General features: G+C 57.2%; 2 protein-coding genes across 4 annotated transcripts; both read left to right on the plus strand.

The window, feature by feature from the left end:
• Window positions 1-529: 529 nt before the first annotated feature.
• On the plus strand, window positions 530-3,853 carry RRAD (RRAD, Ras related glycolysis inhibitor and calcium channel regulator). The gene is made up of 5 exons (XM_010962437.3): window positions 530-689; window positions 891-1,275; window positions 1,952-2,025; window positions 2,160-2,364; window positions 3,198-3,853. The coding sequence occupies exons 2-5, from the start codon at window positions 906-908 to the stop codon at window positions 3,473-3,475; spliced, it is 927 nt and encodes a 308-aa protein (XP_010960739.1). The 5' UTR covers window positions 530-689; window positions 891-905; the 3' UTR covers window positions 3,476-3,853.
• Window positions 3,853-16,161, plus strand: CDH16 (cadherin 16). Of its 3 annotated transcripts, none has more exons than XM_045522219.2 (21): window positions 3,853-3,987; window positions 4,154-4,229; window positions 4,883-6,572; window positions 6,654-6,733; window positions 7,555-7,612; window positions 7,843-7,985; window positions 8,407-8,562; window positions 8,633-8,771; window positions 9,123-9,281; window positions 10,035-10,231; window positions 10,866-10,988; window positions 11,183-11,333; window positions 11,576-11,803; window positions 11,886-11,962; window positions 12,037-12,225; window positions 12,332-12,573; window positions 13,159-13,292; window positions 14,092-14,334; window positions 14,479-14,586; window positions 14,866-14,982; window positions 15,802-16,161. In XM_045522219.2, exons 4-21 carry the CDS (start codon window positions 6,689-6,691, stop codon window positions 15,897-15,899), a joined length of 2,607 nt encoding a protein of 868 aa, XP_045378175.1. In that variant the 5' UTR covers window positions 3,853-3,987; window positions 4,154-4,229; window positions 4,883-6,572; window positions 6,654-6,688; the 3' UTR covers window positions 15,900-16,161. The 3 variants fall into 3 exon arrangements, with proteins under 3 accessions (XP_045378175.1, XP_010960735.1, XP_045378177.1); XM_010962433.3 differs by having other exon boundaries at window positions 7,902-7,985; XM_045522221.2 differs by lacking the exon at window positions 9,123-9,281.
• Window positions 16,162-16,260: the final 99 nt, after the last annotated feature.

The following is a 16,260-nucleotide window of genomic DNA, read 5'->3' on the forward strand; positions in this document are numbered from 1 at the left end:
GGCTCAGGTGACACTAACCCTTACCTAGAAGGGCAAGCTTGCCAGGCAGAATCTTCAATTCCCAAGGTCAGGGAGGAGAGTGAGACCGGCTAGAAGCCTGGATTTAGGACCCCTAAATTCTAGTTCAGATATGGGCCAGTGGGGAATGGGCAGAGAAGAGGGAAGTCTGTCATACCAGTAACTGGTCTGCTTCATTGGGCAACAGGCCCGGACTAGGGGAAAGGCAAAGAATTCGCTTTTAAACGGCCAGACCTAATGCCTCCTCCACTTCCCCGGTCAATTCACATACTCCCCTTCCTTCTCCCTCCTACACACACACACACACACACACACACACACTCTCTCTCTCTCTCTCTCTCTCAGACCGGGCTTTGTCTGCAGAGTTTCTCCCTGCCCTGCCCTGGCGGGTGGGGTGGGCTATCGGTGGATGTGAGGGCCTAGGAGGAGGGTGGGGGATTCCCCTGGGGGGAGGGGGATGGACACGTCAGCCCCCGCGCCGCGTGGACGGGGGCGAGTGCGGGGGTGGGGGGGCGGGGGCGGGCAAAGGCTTAAATAGGAGGCTCTGGAGCCCGGACCCAGTGCGGAGTGAGACGGCGGCGGCTGCGGCAGCTTCGAGTGTCCGCGCCTGGGTCTGTGAGTGGATTGTAGCCGAGCCTGGACTTGTTTCGACCGTGTCCGTGTGTGAGTAGGTGAGTGTACTCGGCGGAGCTGGGTGTGGGTGGTCGCACCATCTGGATTGCGGATACATCAGTCAGGAGGATGGGTCACAAGTCAGGGCGCAAGGACCTTCTGTGGCAGGTCCTCGGCCCCGAGCATCTTGCCTGAGCCGGATCTAGCCTCCCAGTCCGTCTCCACTGCGGTTTACGCGGCCATCCGATTCTGTTCCCCAGACGGCGGCGGACGCTATGACTCTGAACGGCGGCGGAAGCGGAGCGGGAGGGAGCCGTGGCGGGGGCCGCGAGCGCGAACGCCGTCGGGGCAGCACACCCTGGGGCCCCGCGCCCCCTCTGCACCGCCGAAGCATGCCGGTGGACGAGCGCGATCTGCAGGCAGCGCTGACTCCGGGAGCTCTAACAACGGCGGAGGCCGGAACAGGGGCCCAGGGTCCGAGGGTGGACTGGCCCGAGGGCTCCTCCGACTCTCTCAGCTCCGGAGGCAGCGACTCAGACGAGAGCGTTTACAAGGTGTTGCTGCTGGGCGCGCCTGGCGTCGGCAAAAGCGCTCTGGCGCGCATTTTCGGTGGTGTAGAGGATGGCCCTGAAGCAGAGGCCGCAGGTGAGGGGCTGGGACTATTCAAGGGAGGGAAAATCCCAGGGTTAGGCCTGGAGGCTACAGGACTGGGGAGCAGGACTAAAAGCAGTAAATATCAAAGGGATTTTGATGACACTCTGAGAATCACGCCTCTACCCGCCCATTTCACAGATGAAGAAACTAAGAGAGAAGGTACCCCCAGTCCTTGGTAGAGAAAGAAATGCCTAGGGTAGAAGGTCCAGGGCATACGTATGATTATTCTGTAGGATGGGCACAGGCTATGACTCCCTGTTAGGACTAGCAAGAACACAGCCAGAGGCAGTTTCTAGGAGAGGAGTCCTAGGTAACCAAGGCCCCCAGGGGATGTTTGTTCTAACTCAGGCCACTGTGGTCAGAACCACGTGGGTCCCAAACATCAGGAGGGCAGGAAGCATGAGAGTGGCCACCTAAGACATTGCTAACCTGGGGAATGGGTGACTAGGTGGGGGTAAGGCACACCATGCTCTCCACCCCTTACTTCTCAGCCCTGTCACTTCTGTTGCCACACAGCAGCCATCAGTGGAGGAGAAGGTTAGGGGGGCTTTGGGGAGGGGTTGGAGGGTGTGACCAGAACAGAAAACAGGTTCATAAGGGAGGGGGGCTTTTGGCAGCCAGCAGGCAACCTGACTACTGGTCTCCTGACTACTGGTCTCCTGCCTAGGGCACACATATGATCGCTCCATCATGGTCGACGGAGAAGAAGCATCACTCATGGTCTATGACATTTGGGAGCAGGTAAGATGCAGGCTGAGACCCAGGGCAGGGTGGGAGGGGGATCTGGGGGTAGGGGCCTGCAGGGAGTGCAGGCCTTGTAGCTGGGGAGCTGGGGCATGAGGACTGTTGGGTGAATATGTTTCTATGTTCCCTAGGATGGGGGCCGCTGGCTCCCCAGCCACTGCATGGCCATGGGTGATGCATATGTCATCGTGTACTCGGTGACAGACAAGGGCAGCTTCGAGAAGGCCTCAGAGCTTCGGGTCCAGCTGCGGCGGGTGCGGCAGACAGATGACGTGCCCATCATCCTAGTGGGCAACAAGAGCGACCTTGTGCGTTCTCGTGAGGTCTCCTTGGATGGTGAGCAGGGAGTGGGTCAGGAAGGGAGGGAGATCCTGGCTGGGCCGTGGTCCACTCAGTCTTGACTCAGCTTGAGTCCCTGGGGATCATTGGTGGCTAAAAATGTTCAGGAATAAAACTTGAGGACAGAGGGGGAGAGCTGCTGCTCTTCCACAGGAGTCCCAAAGGCCTGAGTTCTGGGGAAAGGACCAAATGTGCTAGGGGAGGTGGAGGTGGCTGGGCTCTGAGCTGGGCCATCTCAGGGCCCTCCTCTCCCGTCCCCTTTGGCTGTGGCTTGGCAGATGAGGGATGAGGAGAGTTCAGGGAACCAGGCCAGGAGGCAGAGCCTGGATTTCAGGCCCAGGCCAGTCTTGGTATAGTCTTGCCCCTGGGAAGGACCCACCCATCCTGTGCTCAGCATCCACCTCTATGACCCTCAGACCTGAGCCCCTCAGAGGAACCTGGCAGTAATTTGGTGATGTCACCCTCCATTCCATCTGTCATTCATCATGCTGTAACATCAAGCCATAAAACACTAAGCTACCTAACAAAGTTCTCATTTTCCTGTGTTGTCTACTGTAGCACTTCCATTTAAATATCAGACTTCAAATTATTTCAGTAACTGACTTTTCTTTTGTGGGCCTTTGTGAGCTCCTTAAACGTGGGCACACTCTGCCATTTGGGTAACCCAATGCATCCTCCATACAAGAGCCTGGGTCCTTTTGTTTCTGGGGAGGACCCAGGGCTTCCCCTCCACAAATGTGGAAGCTGCCCTGGGGTGGCCGGGGTTTGAGTGGGGCTCTCACCCACCCACCATTTGTTTACTGACATATGCCTGTCCCCACGCATACCAGAGGGCCGGGCCTGCGCCGTGGTCTTCGACTGCAAGTTCATTGAGACGTCGGCTGCACTGCACCACAATGTCCAGGCGCTGTTCGAAGGTGTCGTTCGCCAGATCCGCCTGCGCAGGGACAGCAAAGAGGCCAACGCACGTCGGCAAGCCGGTACCCGGCGGCGAGAGAGCCTCGGCAAAAAGGCGAAGCGCTTCCTGGGCCGCATCGTCGCGAGAAACAGCCGCAAAATGGCCTTGCGCGCCAAGTCCAAGTCCTGCCATGACCTCTCCGTGCTCTAGGCCCATGGGCACTCACTGTGTTGTGCAGACAGATGGGCAGATTGGTGGGCTGGCCCAGCCAACTGCCCAAGGTGCCTCCGGGCTGGCTCAGACTCTGGACGTCCCCCACCTCATGGTCATGGACAGACAGACAGTGCTGCCCAGCGAGGCTGCTTTCAGTGGCCATCGAGGGCTGGGCCCACAGAGAGATGCCTGTGCAGGTCCGTGTGTGTCCCAAGCAGCAGCCCGAGCCCAGCCCAAGTGGCAGGCCTGTGAGGTGGGTAGAGAACTCTGCCTTTCTCTACACCTGTGGTGTGCATGCCCTGGAGGGAGGCTGTTCAGTGCAGTGGCTATTTGTTTACATGCAAATTTTTTTTTAATAAAGACTATTTCCTGGTAGGTAGAGGCTGTCAACTCTATTATTTCTGCCGTCCGCGGACTGCAGGAGCAGGGAGGGTTCCTGAAGCTGAGGAATGGGGCCTCACTGCCCTACCTTAGTGTGTGGCCTTGACTGTCCTAACGTTTGGGCCCAGGTATAGTCAGCTGGGTCAAAGGGGCAGGTGTGGGTTGGAGCCTGGTTAGGGGTCCAAACAGCAGGAGGAGACACGAATTCCTCCCAGCCTGTTAGCCAGATTCTTTTGCACTGGGGACTGGCATCGCCCAGCTGATTGAGGATTCAGTCACCCCACTGTATTTCAGGGAAATTGAGGCTGCCCGAGGGACCACGCCCTTCCCCAGTTCTCATGGCCAAACAAGAATCCTGGGTCTGACTCAGGTGGGTGTCTCTACCCTGTTCCCTCCTGTAGGGCTAGAATCTGGCTATGGAAGACTTCTGAGACTCTCTGGTTGGGGAAGGAGGTAGCTGGTTTGCTAAGGTTAGGATGAGGAAGGTACATGCAGGTGGACTTGACTTCGGATGGCTCCCCACCTAAGGCTGGGCTACTGGGCAGGGCAAGTGGGAGGAGAAGGACAGGGAGGGCTCACTGTTGTCTCCAGGCCAGGCCAGAGAATCCCATGCTTGGCATTGGCTAATCTGGTCTTGGTGGGAACAGAACCCTGAATCCCCCCCTGCCTGGAATGACAGGCCTTGCATTTGCATGTGAATGTCTGCATACGCACTTAGCAGCTTGAGGTGTGCATCTCCCCACCACCCACACCCTGGAAGGGAGCCTTCTGGGCACAGGTGCCTGCTAGTAGTTTACCTACATCATTTCAGGAACAAACATCTCCAGCCAGCAATGGCAGATGGGGGACTGAAGCACTTGCCCGAGGCTGCATGGGCAGAAGGGGCTGAGTCGGGACTGGTGTATAGTCTGTCCACATCAGAAGCCTGGAGACAGCCTGGGGCAAGGCTAGGGACAGTTTCTGAGAAGGTTCCAGGCCAGCATCCATACATTCCTTTATTAGTTCAATTTATTCATTTCACAGATCCCTGGAAGCCCTCAAAACCAGGTCAGAACCCTGATTGCAATTACTCAATGGCAGGAGGAGGTTTGAGGGCTGATCCTCAGATGTGTGACCCACCATGACTAACCCACATGCCCCACAGGGCAATAGTAACTGCTGAAAGCTGCTGCCACTCCCTACTCCCATCCCCAACGTACTTCCAGGCCTGTGGCAGACATAGTTTTCTCAGAATAGGTGAAGGTCCCGAGGCCTGAAAAAGAATCCTGACCTTCTTGGCTCTGCCACTTACTGGCTGTGTGATCCTGGGCAAGCTACTGAACCTCTCTGTGCTCCAGTGTGTGACATGGGGACAATGCCCCTTTCAGAATGGAATGGGTGCAATAATGAAGGTATGTGTTTCAAGCAGTGCCAGGCACATCGTAGGAGCTTAACACACATGAGATCCCGTCAACATCCCCACGCTGCCCTGCTCCAGGCTGAGGTGCCTGAGGGACCCTGAGGCTGGCACTCAGCTTGTGACAGACAAGGCTGGGGTCAGCCAAGGGGTCCTGGCCCAGCCTCCAGCCTGAGAGAAACTAAACAGATATGCAGTGGGAAGGACTCAGGGGAAACTACCAGAGGGATTGGAGACCAGGATCCCTGACCCTTCCCAACCTCCCTCTTCGTCCCAGACTCCCAGGCCCCAGAAACTTCTCCTGGCTCCACTTGGATGCCCTCACTGAGGGCAAGGGCCCCTAGTCAGCCCTGCAATTCCCTCAAGGTCACCTGAGCTGGCTCAGTCTTCTCTCTCCTCCTCAGAGGCACGGGACAGTCTACTGTCCCAGCCTGTTGGTGTCCAGGAACTAGTGTGAGCACTTAGGGGATCTCACAGCCTGATGTCTGCCCTCCCCCACCTATTGGTCCCACTGGTGGATGGTCTGGAGCCCCACATACCCGGTGCATGTCATGCATTGCTCACCTAGCCTGCAAGTGCAACCTCCAGTTCCTTATCTTAGTTCCACAAGACATTTGGGGCTGCCAGGGCCAGGTAAGAGCCTGATCATTCCTGGGTCCCTGAGTCTTGCCCTGGAGGGCCTCCCAGTCTGATGGAAGAGGAAGCCAATGACAATCTCATGTTATTTCTGTGTTGACAAAGGTGCACTTGGCATGGGGGTGGGGGCTGAGGGAGTCCTAGAGGAGAAGCCTGAATAAGTCTGGGAGCCCAGGGAAGGTTCCCTGGGACAGGGAAATATTTGTGCTCAGTACTGAAGCCTGAGCAGATGCTCAACAGACAGAGGAAGGAGGAACAGAGTGGGCCAAGGTGGAGCTGCAGATGCTGGCACATGGGGAAGAAATGGGAGTAAGTCTGGAGTCACAGAAAAAGAACTAGTGTCCAAACCCAGAGGGCAGAGAAGTACCCACTGGGCCATGTCGGGGTGGGACAAGTGCTAGTTCGATGATCTCCCCACCTCCTGGGGCTTGTGGTCATGGATGCTGAGCAGCCTCTAGCCTTCCAAAGTCAATGAGTAACTTGGGGGGCTGGGCAGGGCCAAGCCTGCTGCTGTGGGCCCAGTGGTGTTTTCCACTTCTGAGCAAGCGTGGCTGGCCCGCCTACCTGCTCAAGTGTCCGCCCTGCCCTGTTCTACCCGGTCTGGCCTGGCCAGCGCTCCCTGTTGAAACAGTCCTCTCACCTGGCAGCTGCACCCAGGAAGGCAGCCTTAGGCACCGGCAGGTGAGGACCTGGGAGTGGAGGGGTGGGCAGGACTGAGGCTGGGGTTGATGGTGGGGGGAGAAACAATACCCTGTCGTCCAGGGAAGAATTCCCAGGAGTGGCTGGAGTGGCTGTCCATGGTCTGTGTGCACAGTTCTACACTGAGTGCTGGAAACACCAAGGTGAGGGAAGGGCTCATGCCCTGGGCGGTGGGGGGGGGGGGGTGGTCTCTATGTCTGAAGGATGGCAGTGGGAGGTAGAATGGTCCTAGAGACCCTGAACCAGGCGTCCTCAGTTCCAGGAGGAATTCTCCTGTGGTCAAGTCCTCTGTGACCTTGGTCAGGCCCTGCTCTTCAGGCCTTGCCTGCAGCGCAAAGTGACTGAGGGAAGTGACCCTCAGGGTCGTCAGGGTTTTTCTAGCTTCAGACTATTGTGATTTGCATGGCTGCTGGGAAACGACCACTTTGGGATCTACGAGCAGGGGAGGTTACGATAGGAAGGAGACAAAGGTCTAGAGGTGAAACTTCCATGGAGATACTTGTGGGGGCAAGAACCAAGAGACAGAAGGGTGGCTGGACCTGGGGACCTTGGTGGGCCTAGCCAAGGAGCTGGACACTACCCTGCAGGCAATGGGGAGCCACAGGTCCTTCAAAAGACAGGAAGAGGAGGCCAGTCTGTCATGAGGTCCCTCTGGCTATGTGTATGCAGAGGGCTCAGGCAAGGGACAAGAATGGGAGTTGGTGGGGGCAGTGTCCAAGTGAGTGGGAGATGGAAGGGCAGCTCTGAGAGTTGCTGGAACAGCAGAGAAGAGGAGGGGACAGGAGGAGGCCAGGCAGCCTGCCCTGTGGTGACCAGGAGGTCCATTGTCCCCCATGGTGCCTGGAGAAGCCGTGGCCTGGGGCTGAGGGAGACTGAATGGAAGAAAACTTACTAGGGGGAGGGTAAAGGGAGAGCCCCTCCTGCCCACCAACCTGGGCTGCGCCCTTACTGCCTCGTCCCTCAGGCCCATCCTGACCATGGTCCCTGCCTGGCTGTGGCTGCTCTGCCTCTTCGTCCCCCAGGTGAGCTGGTCCCTGCCCCTCTTCTTCCGATCCTGGCCTTGGGGGTTGGCATCCTTGCCCCCTATTCCACCTGGACCATTTGCACTGACTATGGATGGCAGTACTTGGGGGATGGAAGTTAGAGCTGTCCATAGGCCTGTTGTGGGGTCAGGAGGTCAAAGGCCAGGGGGTGGATGGGCTAAGGTATGGCCAGGCCCAGGGAAGAGGCAGAAATTCCCCTTCCCTGTCAGGTCCCAGCACCCATGGCAGGAAGGTACAGCTTGGTGACATGGTGAGAACCCTCTCACAGGTTTTCCCTGAGGCCCAGCCCGCAGAGCTGTGTGTGGAAGTCCCAGAAAACTATGGTGGAAATTTCCCTTTGTACTTGACCAAGGTAAGCCTGAAAGTTGGTTGGGCTGCCCTCCCCCAAAGTCCGGCTTCCCTTACCTCTGGCACTCCTTTCCTGCCCTGGTTTTCCTTTAATCCTGCTTTCTAGACAGGATGCAGTATAGTGTGAATGACTAATAAGATTTTAATGCCAGAAGAAAGTAGAGCTTTCAGTTAAAGAACGAAGGGGTGGCGGAGGGTTTCAAGATTCGGAAAGTAGGGCAGGGAGTATTAGGGCACATCAGGTACAGGGAAAAGAGCTCTGGCTTTGAATTCAGTCCTGTTGCTCACCCACTGGCTTTGTGATGTCAGGCAAGTGCTAGCCCTCTCTGAGCCTCAGTATCCCCACATATGAAATGGGGCCACTGGATGGAGGGGGCATCCCCCAGACCTGGCCCCCCTCCCTCACCTCTGTTCTCTCCCACCAGCTGCCGCTGCCCTGTGAGGAGGCTGAGGGCCAGCTTGTGCTGTCAGGAAACTCAAGCACAGCAGCTGAGGGCCCCTTTGCTGTGGATCCAGAGTCTGGCTTCCTGCTGCTGACCAGAGCCCTGGACCGAGAGGAACAGGCAGAGTACCAGCTACAGGTATGGCCAGACCAGGGGTAGAAGAAAGCAGCCAAGGCAGAGCGGGGCACTGACTACCCTTCCCTACCAGGTCACCCTGGAGGCTGAGGATGGACGTGTCCTGTGGGGCCCACAGTCTGTGCTTGTGCGTGTCAAGGATGAGAATGACCAGGTGCCCCATTTCTCCCAGGCCATCTACAAAGTTCGGCTGAGCCAGGGCACCAGGCCTGGTAAGTGCCAAAAGCAGCCACTCACAGCAAGGTCAGGTGGGCACTGGTGGGAGAGCAGAGAGTAGAGATGGCCAGAGAATTGGCATGGGGACAGGGCAGCCAGGGTCCAAGCTGCCCCTTCCCATTTCTGTCCCATCCTGCATGTCCTACTCCACTCAGGGTCCTCAGGTGAGTCCCAGCCACTTGTGGCCTCAGTTTGCTCATCTGTGAAGTGGGGTGAAAAGCCATGGCTCACCTTCAGAATCCTGATGTGATGATGGATGTGGAAGGAAAACCAGGGAGAGATACAGAAGCATGGGAGACTCTCCCACCCCTTTCACCCCTAATGATGAACCTCTCCACACACACCAGGTATCCCCTTCTTCTTCCTTGAGGCTTCAGATGGGGATGAGCCAGGCACAGCCAACTCAGATCTTCGATTCCACATCCTGAATCAGTCCCCAGCCGAGCCTTCCCCAGACATGTTCCAGCTGGAGCCTCAGCTGGGTGCTCTGGCCCTCAGCCCCAAGGGTGAGCCTGAGCTGGGTGTTATGGGGAGGGAGGGTCAGAGGAAGCTGGGGAAAGCTGCATCTGAGCTTTAGGATGGGTTGGAGCTTGAAAGATAAAGGAAGAAAGAGCATTCCAGGTGGAGAGAATAGCAAGGCAAAAAAGCCATGCTTGAACCATGTCTGGAGGCAGGGCCACACATGGAGACTTAAGAAATGGTGTGGATGAAGTGCTTACATTCTGCAGACCCAGGCCTAAGGGGGAAGGATAGGAGAGACCTGAGGGGTTGTAGCCCAGGACACTGCTTGGACACCTTGGGACTGATGGCGGGAGACACCTGGACCTGGGAGTTCAGACCAGAGGCACAGTTTGGAGATGGAAAGAAAAGCTAATCATATACCCACTCAGCCAGCCACCATTCATCCATCTATCCAACCATCCATCCATCCTCCTACCCTCCCAAACCCCCATCCATCCACCTAGTCACCCCTCCATTTATCCAACCGGGCATTCACTCATCTACTCACCCACCCATTTGCCCCTCCCCCTATCCTAGTCATCCACCTAACCAGTCCATCAATCATTCATTGTGTGGATAGATGTGGAAATGGCTTTGCAAACTCTCAAGTCCTGGTTGGATGCTCACAATGGTGCTAAAATTTCCTCTCATCCCTTGGCCAAGAGAGTATCCTGAACACCTGCTGTATGCTTGGCTTTGTACCTTGCTGAGAAGGTTGCCCTGGCCCCCTGCTCAGCTGACCACCCTGCCCCTTCTAGGGAGCACCAGCCTAGACCAGGCTCTGGAGAGGCCCTATCAGCTGTTGATACAGGTCAAGGACATGGGTGACCAGGCTTCGGGCCACCAGTCTACTGCCACCATAGATGTCTCCATAGTAGAGAACACCTGGGTGCCCCTAGATCCTGTCCACCTGGCAGAGAATCTCCAAGTTCCATACCCACACCACATTGCTCAGGTGAGTAAGTGGCTGTCAGTGGCTGAAGTCACCCCATGGATGGTGCAGCTGGTTCTGAGTCTTATGGAGATTTGCAGGGTGGGTTGGGGGCCCAACTTGAGCCCTGCTCCTCTCCTACCTATGCTCCTCCCTTCACTGTCTCCATCAGTTCTCATGATGGATGGGCATTTAAGGCCCTGGGACCAGGCCCATAGCCCCTCACCTGCTATCCTTTGGCAGGCGTGGCTCTGCACTCTGAGATCCTGAGCTGGCCCCGGGCTTCCTCAGCAGAACAGCTGCCACCTCCCTGCTGCCATGGGGATTGTCACCCTGGCCAGGAATGTCTCAGGCCTCCTCGAGGAATGCCTTGGGGTCAGGCCCAGCCTGAGAAGGCAGAGAATAAAACAACCTGGTCGTTCAGACACTATGGGCAAGATCTAGGCTTTGACCAGGGCAAGGCCACCATGGAGTTGCCACAAGTACCCCAATCAAAAGGACCCTACCCGGACTCTAGAGAGGACAGCAACTTGCCTGGGGTCACATTGCAGCTGGGGCCCAGGCTCCCTACCTGGGAACAGTTGAAACCTAAGGGCTGACATGGGCCATTCCTGCCCATTGTCCTGGGGGGTCCTCATTCTGTGTCCCCCCCCACCAGGTACACTGGAGTGGAGGGGATGTGCATTATCACCTGGAGAGCCAGCCCCCTGGACCCTTTGATGTTCATGCGGAGGGGGAACTCTACGTGACCGGGGAGCTGGACCGAGAAGCCCAGGCTGAGGTGAGGTGAGGGGGAAGCCAGGAGGGCAGGCTGAGGGGTGCTTGGTCACTGTCCATTTGGCTTCTGGGGGTGTCACATTACCCACAGGCACTGAGGCAGAAGAGCTGGAACTGGCCACTAGAAGGGAACCCAGACCCAGGCCAGGCTGGAGCTGCCCTTGGTCTTCATCTGAAGTCCCCCACTGCCCATTCCAGTACCTGCTCCAGGTGTGGGCTCAGAATTCCCGTGGAGAGAACTACACAGAACCTCTGGAACTGCATGTGGTGGTCATGGATGAGAATGACAACGCACCTGTCTGTCCCCCACGTGGCCCCCCAATCAGCATCCCTGAGCTCAGCCCCCCAGGTGGGCTATGGGCCTTGTCAGGGGGTAGGGGAGGGGTGAAGTCTCTATGAACCATTCCATCTTGCTCTTCTCTGGAATGGGGCTGTCCTCAGACCCCTATAATAATGTTTCACCCAACACACACACACACACACACACTCACACACAAAAGCTCAGGTTTATTCCAGCACAAAAGAAGAGTGCATGAGGTAAGGCCTTCAGGCCTGGCTGTGGTCTCACCCAGGTGGGTGCTGTCTTTACAGGCACCGAGGTGGCTAGGCTTCTGATGGAGGACTTGGATGCCCCTGGTTCCCTCAATTCCCACGTTGTGTATCTGCTGCTGAGCCCTGAGTCTGAGGAGGGGGCAGAGGGGAGAGCCTTTGAGCTGAACTCCACCTCGGGCAGTGTGACACTGGGGCCTGCCCCACTCCAAGCTGGACAGAACGTCTTGATTCAGGTGCTGGCCATTGACCGAGGAGGAGCAGAGGATGGTAAGTGCCCTGATGGTGACCCAGGTTTCCTGTCCCTTCTATTCCTATCTTGGCCTTCCCAATATACCCTCCCCTGCCTCAGGCCTCAGCAGCACCTGTGAGATTGCTGTCATGGTCACGGACATCAATGACCACGCCCCTGAGTTCACCACTTCCCAGGTAAGTGGGAGCAGGGGAGGACACCTTGGGAAGGTGCTAATCAGGGGGCTCATAGCCCCTCTCCATCTCTCCAGATTGAGCCTGTAAGCCTCCCTGAGGACGCAGAGCCCGGGACTCTGGTGGCTACACTCATGGCCACTGATGCTGACCTTGAGCCTGCCTTCCGCCTCATGGACTTTGCCATTGAGGCTGGGGATGCGGGGGGGAACTTTGGCCTGGATTGGGAGCCAGACTCTGGGTATGTTCAGCTGCGACTCCTCAAGGTAAGGGGCTAGGGGTGGGGAAGGGGCATACACACACACACACACATACACACACAAGTGTGCCATGCCCCTGCCCGCACAGTGACCCACGCCCCACTGGTTCCAGAACCTCAGCTACGAGGCAGCCCCAAGTCACAAGTTGGTAGTGGTGGTGCGGAGTGTGGCAGAGCTGGTGGGGCCAGGCCCAGGACCGGGAGCCACAGCCACCGTGACTGTACTGGTGGAAAGGGTGGTGCCACCCCCCAAGTTGGACCAGGACAGCTACGAGGTCAGTGTCCCAGTCAGTGCACCAGCTGGCTCCTTCCTGTTGACCATCCGGCCCTCAGACCCCACGAGCCGTCCCCTCAGGTAAGCCAGAGGCCCTTACTGGGCTGGACCTCCCCTGCTCCCTAGGGATGACCCCAGGGCCTCAGAGGGGACTGACATTATCTGTGGCCTGGAATATTCCTCAAACCATGGTTAATGTGAAGGTTGTGACTCCTCTGAGGAGGGGAGGTGGATCAGGGCTGGATGAACTGGACAGGGCATAGAGACGGGTGTTTGGACCCTGTGAGAGCTCAGATAATGCCTCCCCATGCTGTCCTGGACCAGGCCGTCTTCCGATTGCCCACCCAGACTGCAGCACAGAGAAGGCTGCTCCCAGGCTCTGGCTCTATCCTGGCCCCTTTGTGGACTGACCTGGGAGTAGTGGAGATGAGTCATGCCCCCGGGCTCTGATAGTTCTTCCATCACCCACAGTATTTGTGTTTCAAGCCCTGCCTCCCAGCAAGCCCCTGAAGCTGGGGAGTGATCATGGGCACTGCTGCTGCCCCCAAGTCCCAGGGAGAATGTGGAACTTGGGCAGGTTACACAGCCCTGGAGTTCTCTGGGCAGGACTCTGTATATGGTCCCAGTGCCTCCCTGACCCCCGCCCCCATCTTTTCTGGGCCTCAGGTTCTCCCTGGTCAATGACTCAGAGGGCTGGTTCTGCATCGAGGAGTTCTCCGGGGAGGTGCACACAGCCCGGCTCCTACAGGGTGCCCGGCCTGGGGACATGTACACAATACTCCTGGAGGCCCAGGATGCAGGTATGGCTCGGTGGTGGTGGTGGCCTCACAGAGGGAGAGCAAACCTCAAACAGACAGGCAGACAGATGGGCAGGACCAAGCTTCCTCTCCAGGGCTCTTGTTGGCCTCCAGTCTGCCCCAGGCAGGAGGGGTAGACCAGGGGCTGGGTCCAGTGTCCCTCTCTGAGAATGCCTGGCCTCTGCCTCCCCTCTCAGACCACCTTCCTTACTAGGCACCAGCAATCTCCCAGCTCTGCCCCTCAGCCCTGGAGGGACTGTCAGGGAATTGGCTTCAGACACAGGCTGGGAGCAGAAGGTGTGGGGCTGGGCAGGGGAACAGAGGGCCAAGAAGTGAGCCTGGATAGGACACCGATAGGTCCCAGGTGAGGACTCTGAACATCACTTTGACGGGATGAAGAGCTGGCCCAGGGGTGTGTACATCAAGGAGGTGGGTTTCAGCTCTGGGCTGGGCTGTCCTGTGATGCAGGACCCAGCAGACCCAGTTTATCTACAGTCAGGGCATTTCCATCTTGTTGGGCCCTGGCACCAGGGGCTGATGGGGGGTGGGGGTGAGGGCAAGTTTGGCATGTAGAAAGTCACACAAAAAAAGACCTGGCAGCTGTTTGGATAGTGAAGGGGGTGCAATGCATTGTGGGTTGAGGAGCGGGATGGAGCAGAGGGGGTGGGGCGGGAGAGGGTGTGACAAGGAACTCAGCAGGGTGAGACTGATGGGCTCTGGGGAAAGGGACCAGCTCAGGGACTCTGAATTCACTTGACCCCCATCAAGGGCCCCAGCCAGTTCAGAACTGCCTTCTCTGCAGATGAACCAATGCTGAGAACCTCTGCGACCCTCACGATCCACTTCCTGAAGGCCCCTTATGCCCCTGCCCCGACTCTGGCCCCTGTGCCCACCCGACACCTCTGCACACCCCGCCAGGACCATGGTGTGGTTGTTAGTGGATCCAGAGAGGACCCTGGCCTGGCCAGTGTGCACGGTCCCTACAGCTTTGCTCTTGGTCCCAACCCCACGGTGCAGCGGGATTGGCACCTTCAGGCTCTCAATGGTATGTGGTGAGGGAAGGAGGGAGGCTGTGGCCAAGGTAGGGGGTGGGTGACACTTGGAAGTGAGATGCCCTTCCATCATGGGGTTGGGGCTGGGCCTGGAGGAGCAGGTGAGTGACTCTGATCACTGCTTATGGTTCCAACAGGGTCCCATGCCTACCTCACCCTGGGCCTTCATTGGGTGGAGCCACGCGAACACGTAGTCCCCGTGGTTGTCAGCCACAATGCCCAGATGTGGCAGATCCAGGTCCGAGGTGAGGCGGCTGGGGTGCTGCCAAGGTCAGGGGCATGCAGGTCCTGAGGGAACCACTGGGATACAGGCGGAGGGGCTGGGTATACACACCTGCAGGCTCATATCGACAGCATATGCCTGTACACAACTGTGTGGCTGGGCACACAGACCCATGTTGCATCCCCCTGATACACATAAATACATACATATGCACAAAAACACACATACTAGTGCTGGGGGCTTGGAGGAGCAGGAAAGCCCTCCCCCAATGCCCTTATCTTCCTACTCTCCCTGTCCCGAGTGATCGTGTGTCGCTGCAACGTGGAGGGGCAATGTATGCGCAAGGTGGGCCGCATGAAGGGCATGCCCACGAAAATGTCGGCGGTGGGCATCCTCGTGGGCACCCTGATAGCAATAGGTAATGGAGGCTGGGCTCCTGCTTGGGGGAGGGCAAGGGTGGTTGGAGCCACAGCCTCGGGAGAAACAGTGCCCTGACCCCATGGTGCCTCTCAGGGCTGGAGAAGGAATCCCTTCCCCCGCCACCAACTCTCCTAGTCATTATGCTCTTGCCTCCTGTTACCATAGTCACAGCATCCACATTGATAACGGCAATTACTGTTATATTGACCATGTATCAGGCCCTATGCCAAGCATAGTATTATTGCACTGAATCCTCCCCACAATCCTGTAAGTAGATCCTGGCATCTCTCCACTTTCCAGATGAGGCCACTGATGCTCAAAGAAGTTAAGTGACTTGTCCAAGGTTAAACAGCTAAGCTGTGGTAGAACCCAGGTCTTTCCAGCTGAATTCCTTCAACCCAAGCCTCCCTCTCCATCCCCTTTGTTTCTTTAGCCCCCTAAATTATTTCCTGGCTGGTTTTCTTTGCTGGTTCTAGTGCAATGCTACAATATGTCTTTCTCTCAGAGGTCAATGGGAATAACTCAGTGGCTCCCAGATGACACCCACCAAACTGTTCCTCAGAGAAGGGGAACTTAGAGACTGGGGTGTTTTGCTGCAGCCTCAAAGGGGCAGGGGTCTGGGGATAGCCAGGCAGGCCAAGCAGTCAGGAACCTTCAGGCACCAGGACCACAGAGTGATACCCAGTCCAGCCTCGGAGATGCTCTTTAGGAAACTTTGCTTCCTCATTAAACCAATACCAACAGCAGGGAGTCCCTGGTGATGGACAAGTCCTATGGCCCCTTCTGAGGGCTGATCCATCCTTCTTGGGCCTCTCAGGCATCTTCCTCATCCTCATCTTCACCCACTTGACCCTCGCGAGGAAGAAGGAGCTAGATCAGCCAGTGGATAGTGTACCCCTGAAGGTGGCAGTTTGAATGGTCCAGACATCCCCTGCCAGGAGCTCAGCCTCTGGCGCCATCTGAACACACTGGGAAAAGGTCCAGCACTCCAGGTCCATGGGGGCCGGGACAGAGCAGAAGCCCCTTCACTTGCCTTGGAGTGGAGGCAACATCACCAGACATGTCTGCAGAGCCTGCACACTGACTTAATGGGCTGCCTGTGGGAGCACTTCAAATGGCTCACGTTTGTCCAATAATAAAGCCTCAGAGAACTGGGCAAGGGCCCTAAGAGACTGTGCACCCACGTCCGAGTGTCCGTGTGTGTGCATATCCATGTCCACCCTCCTTTCATCCCTACCCCATCTTCTGCTGCACAAAAGGGTCTGGGAGCTTGAGG

The sequence above is a fragment of the Camelus bactrianus genome, chromosome 9 (assembly GCF_048773025.1).
Source record: "Camelus bactrianus isolate YW-2024 breed Bactrian camel chromosome 9, ASM4877302v1, whole genome shotgun sequence".
Taxonomy (NCBI): Eukaryota; Metazoa; Chordata; class Mammalia; order Artiodactyla; family Camelidae; genus Camelus; species Camelus bactrianus.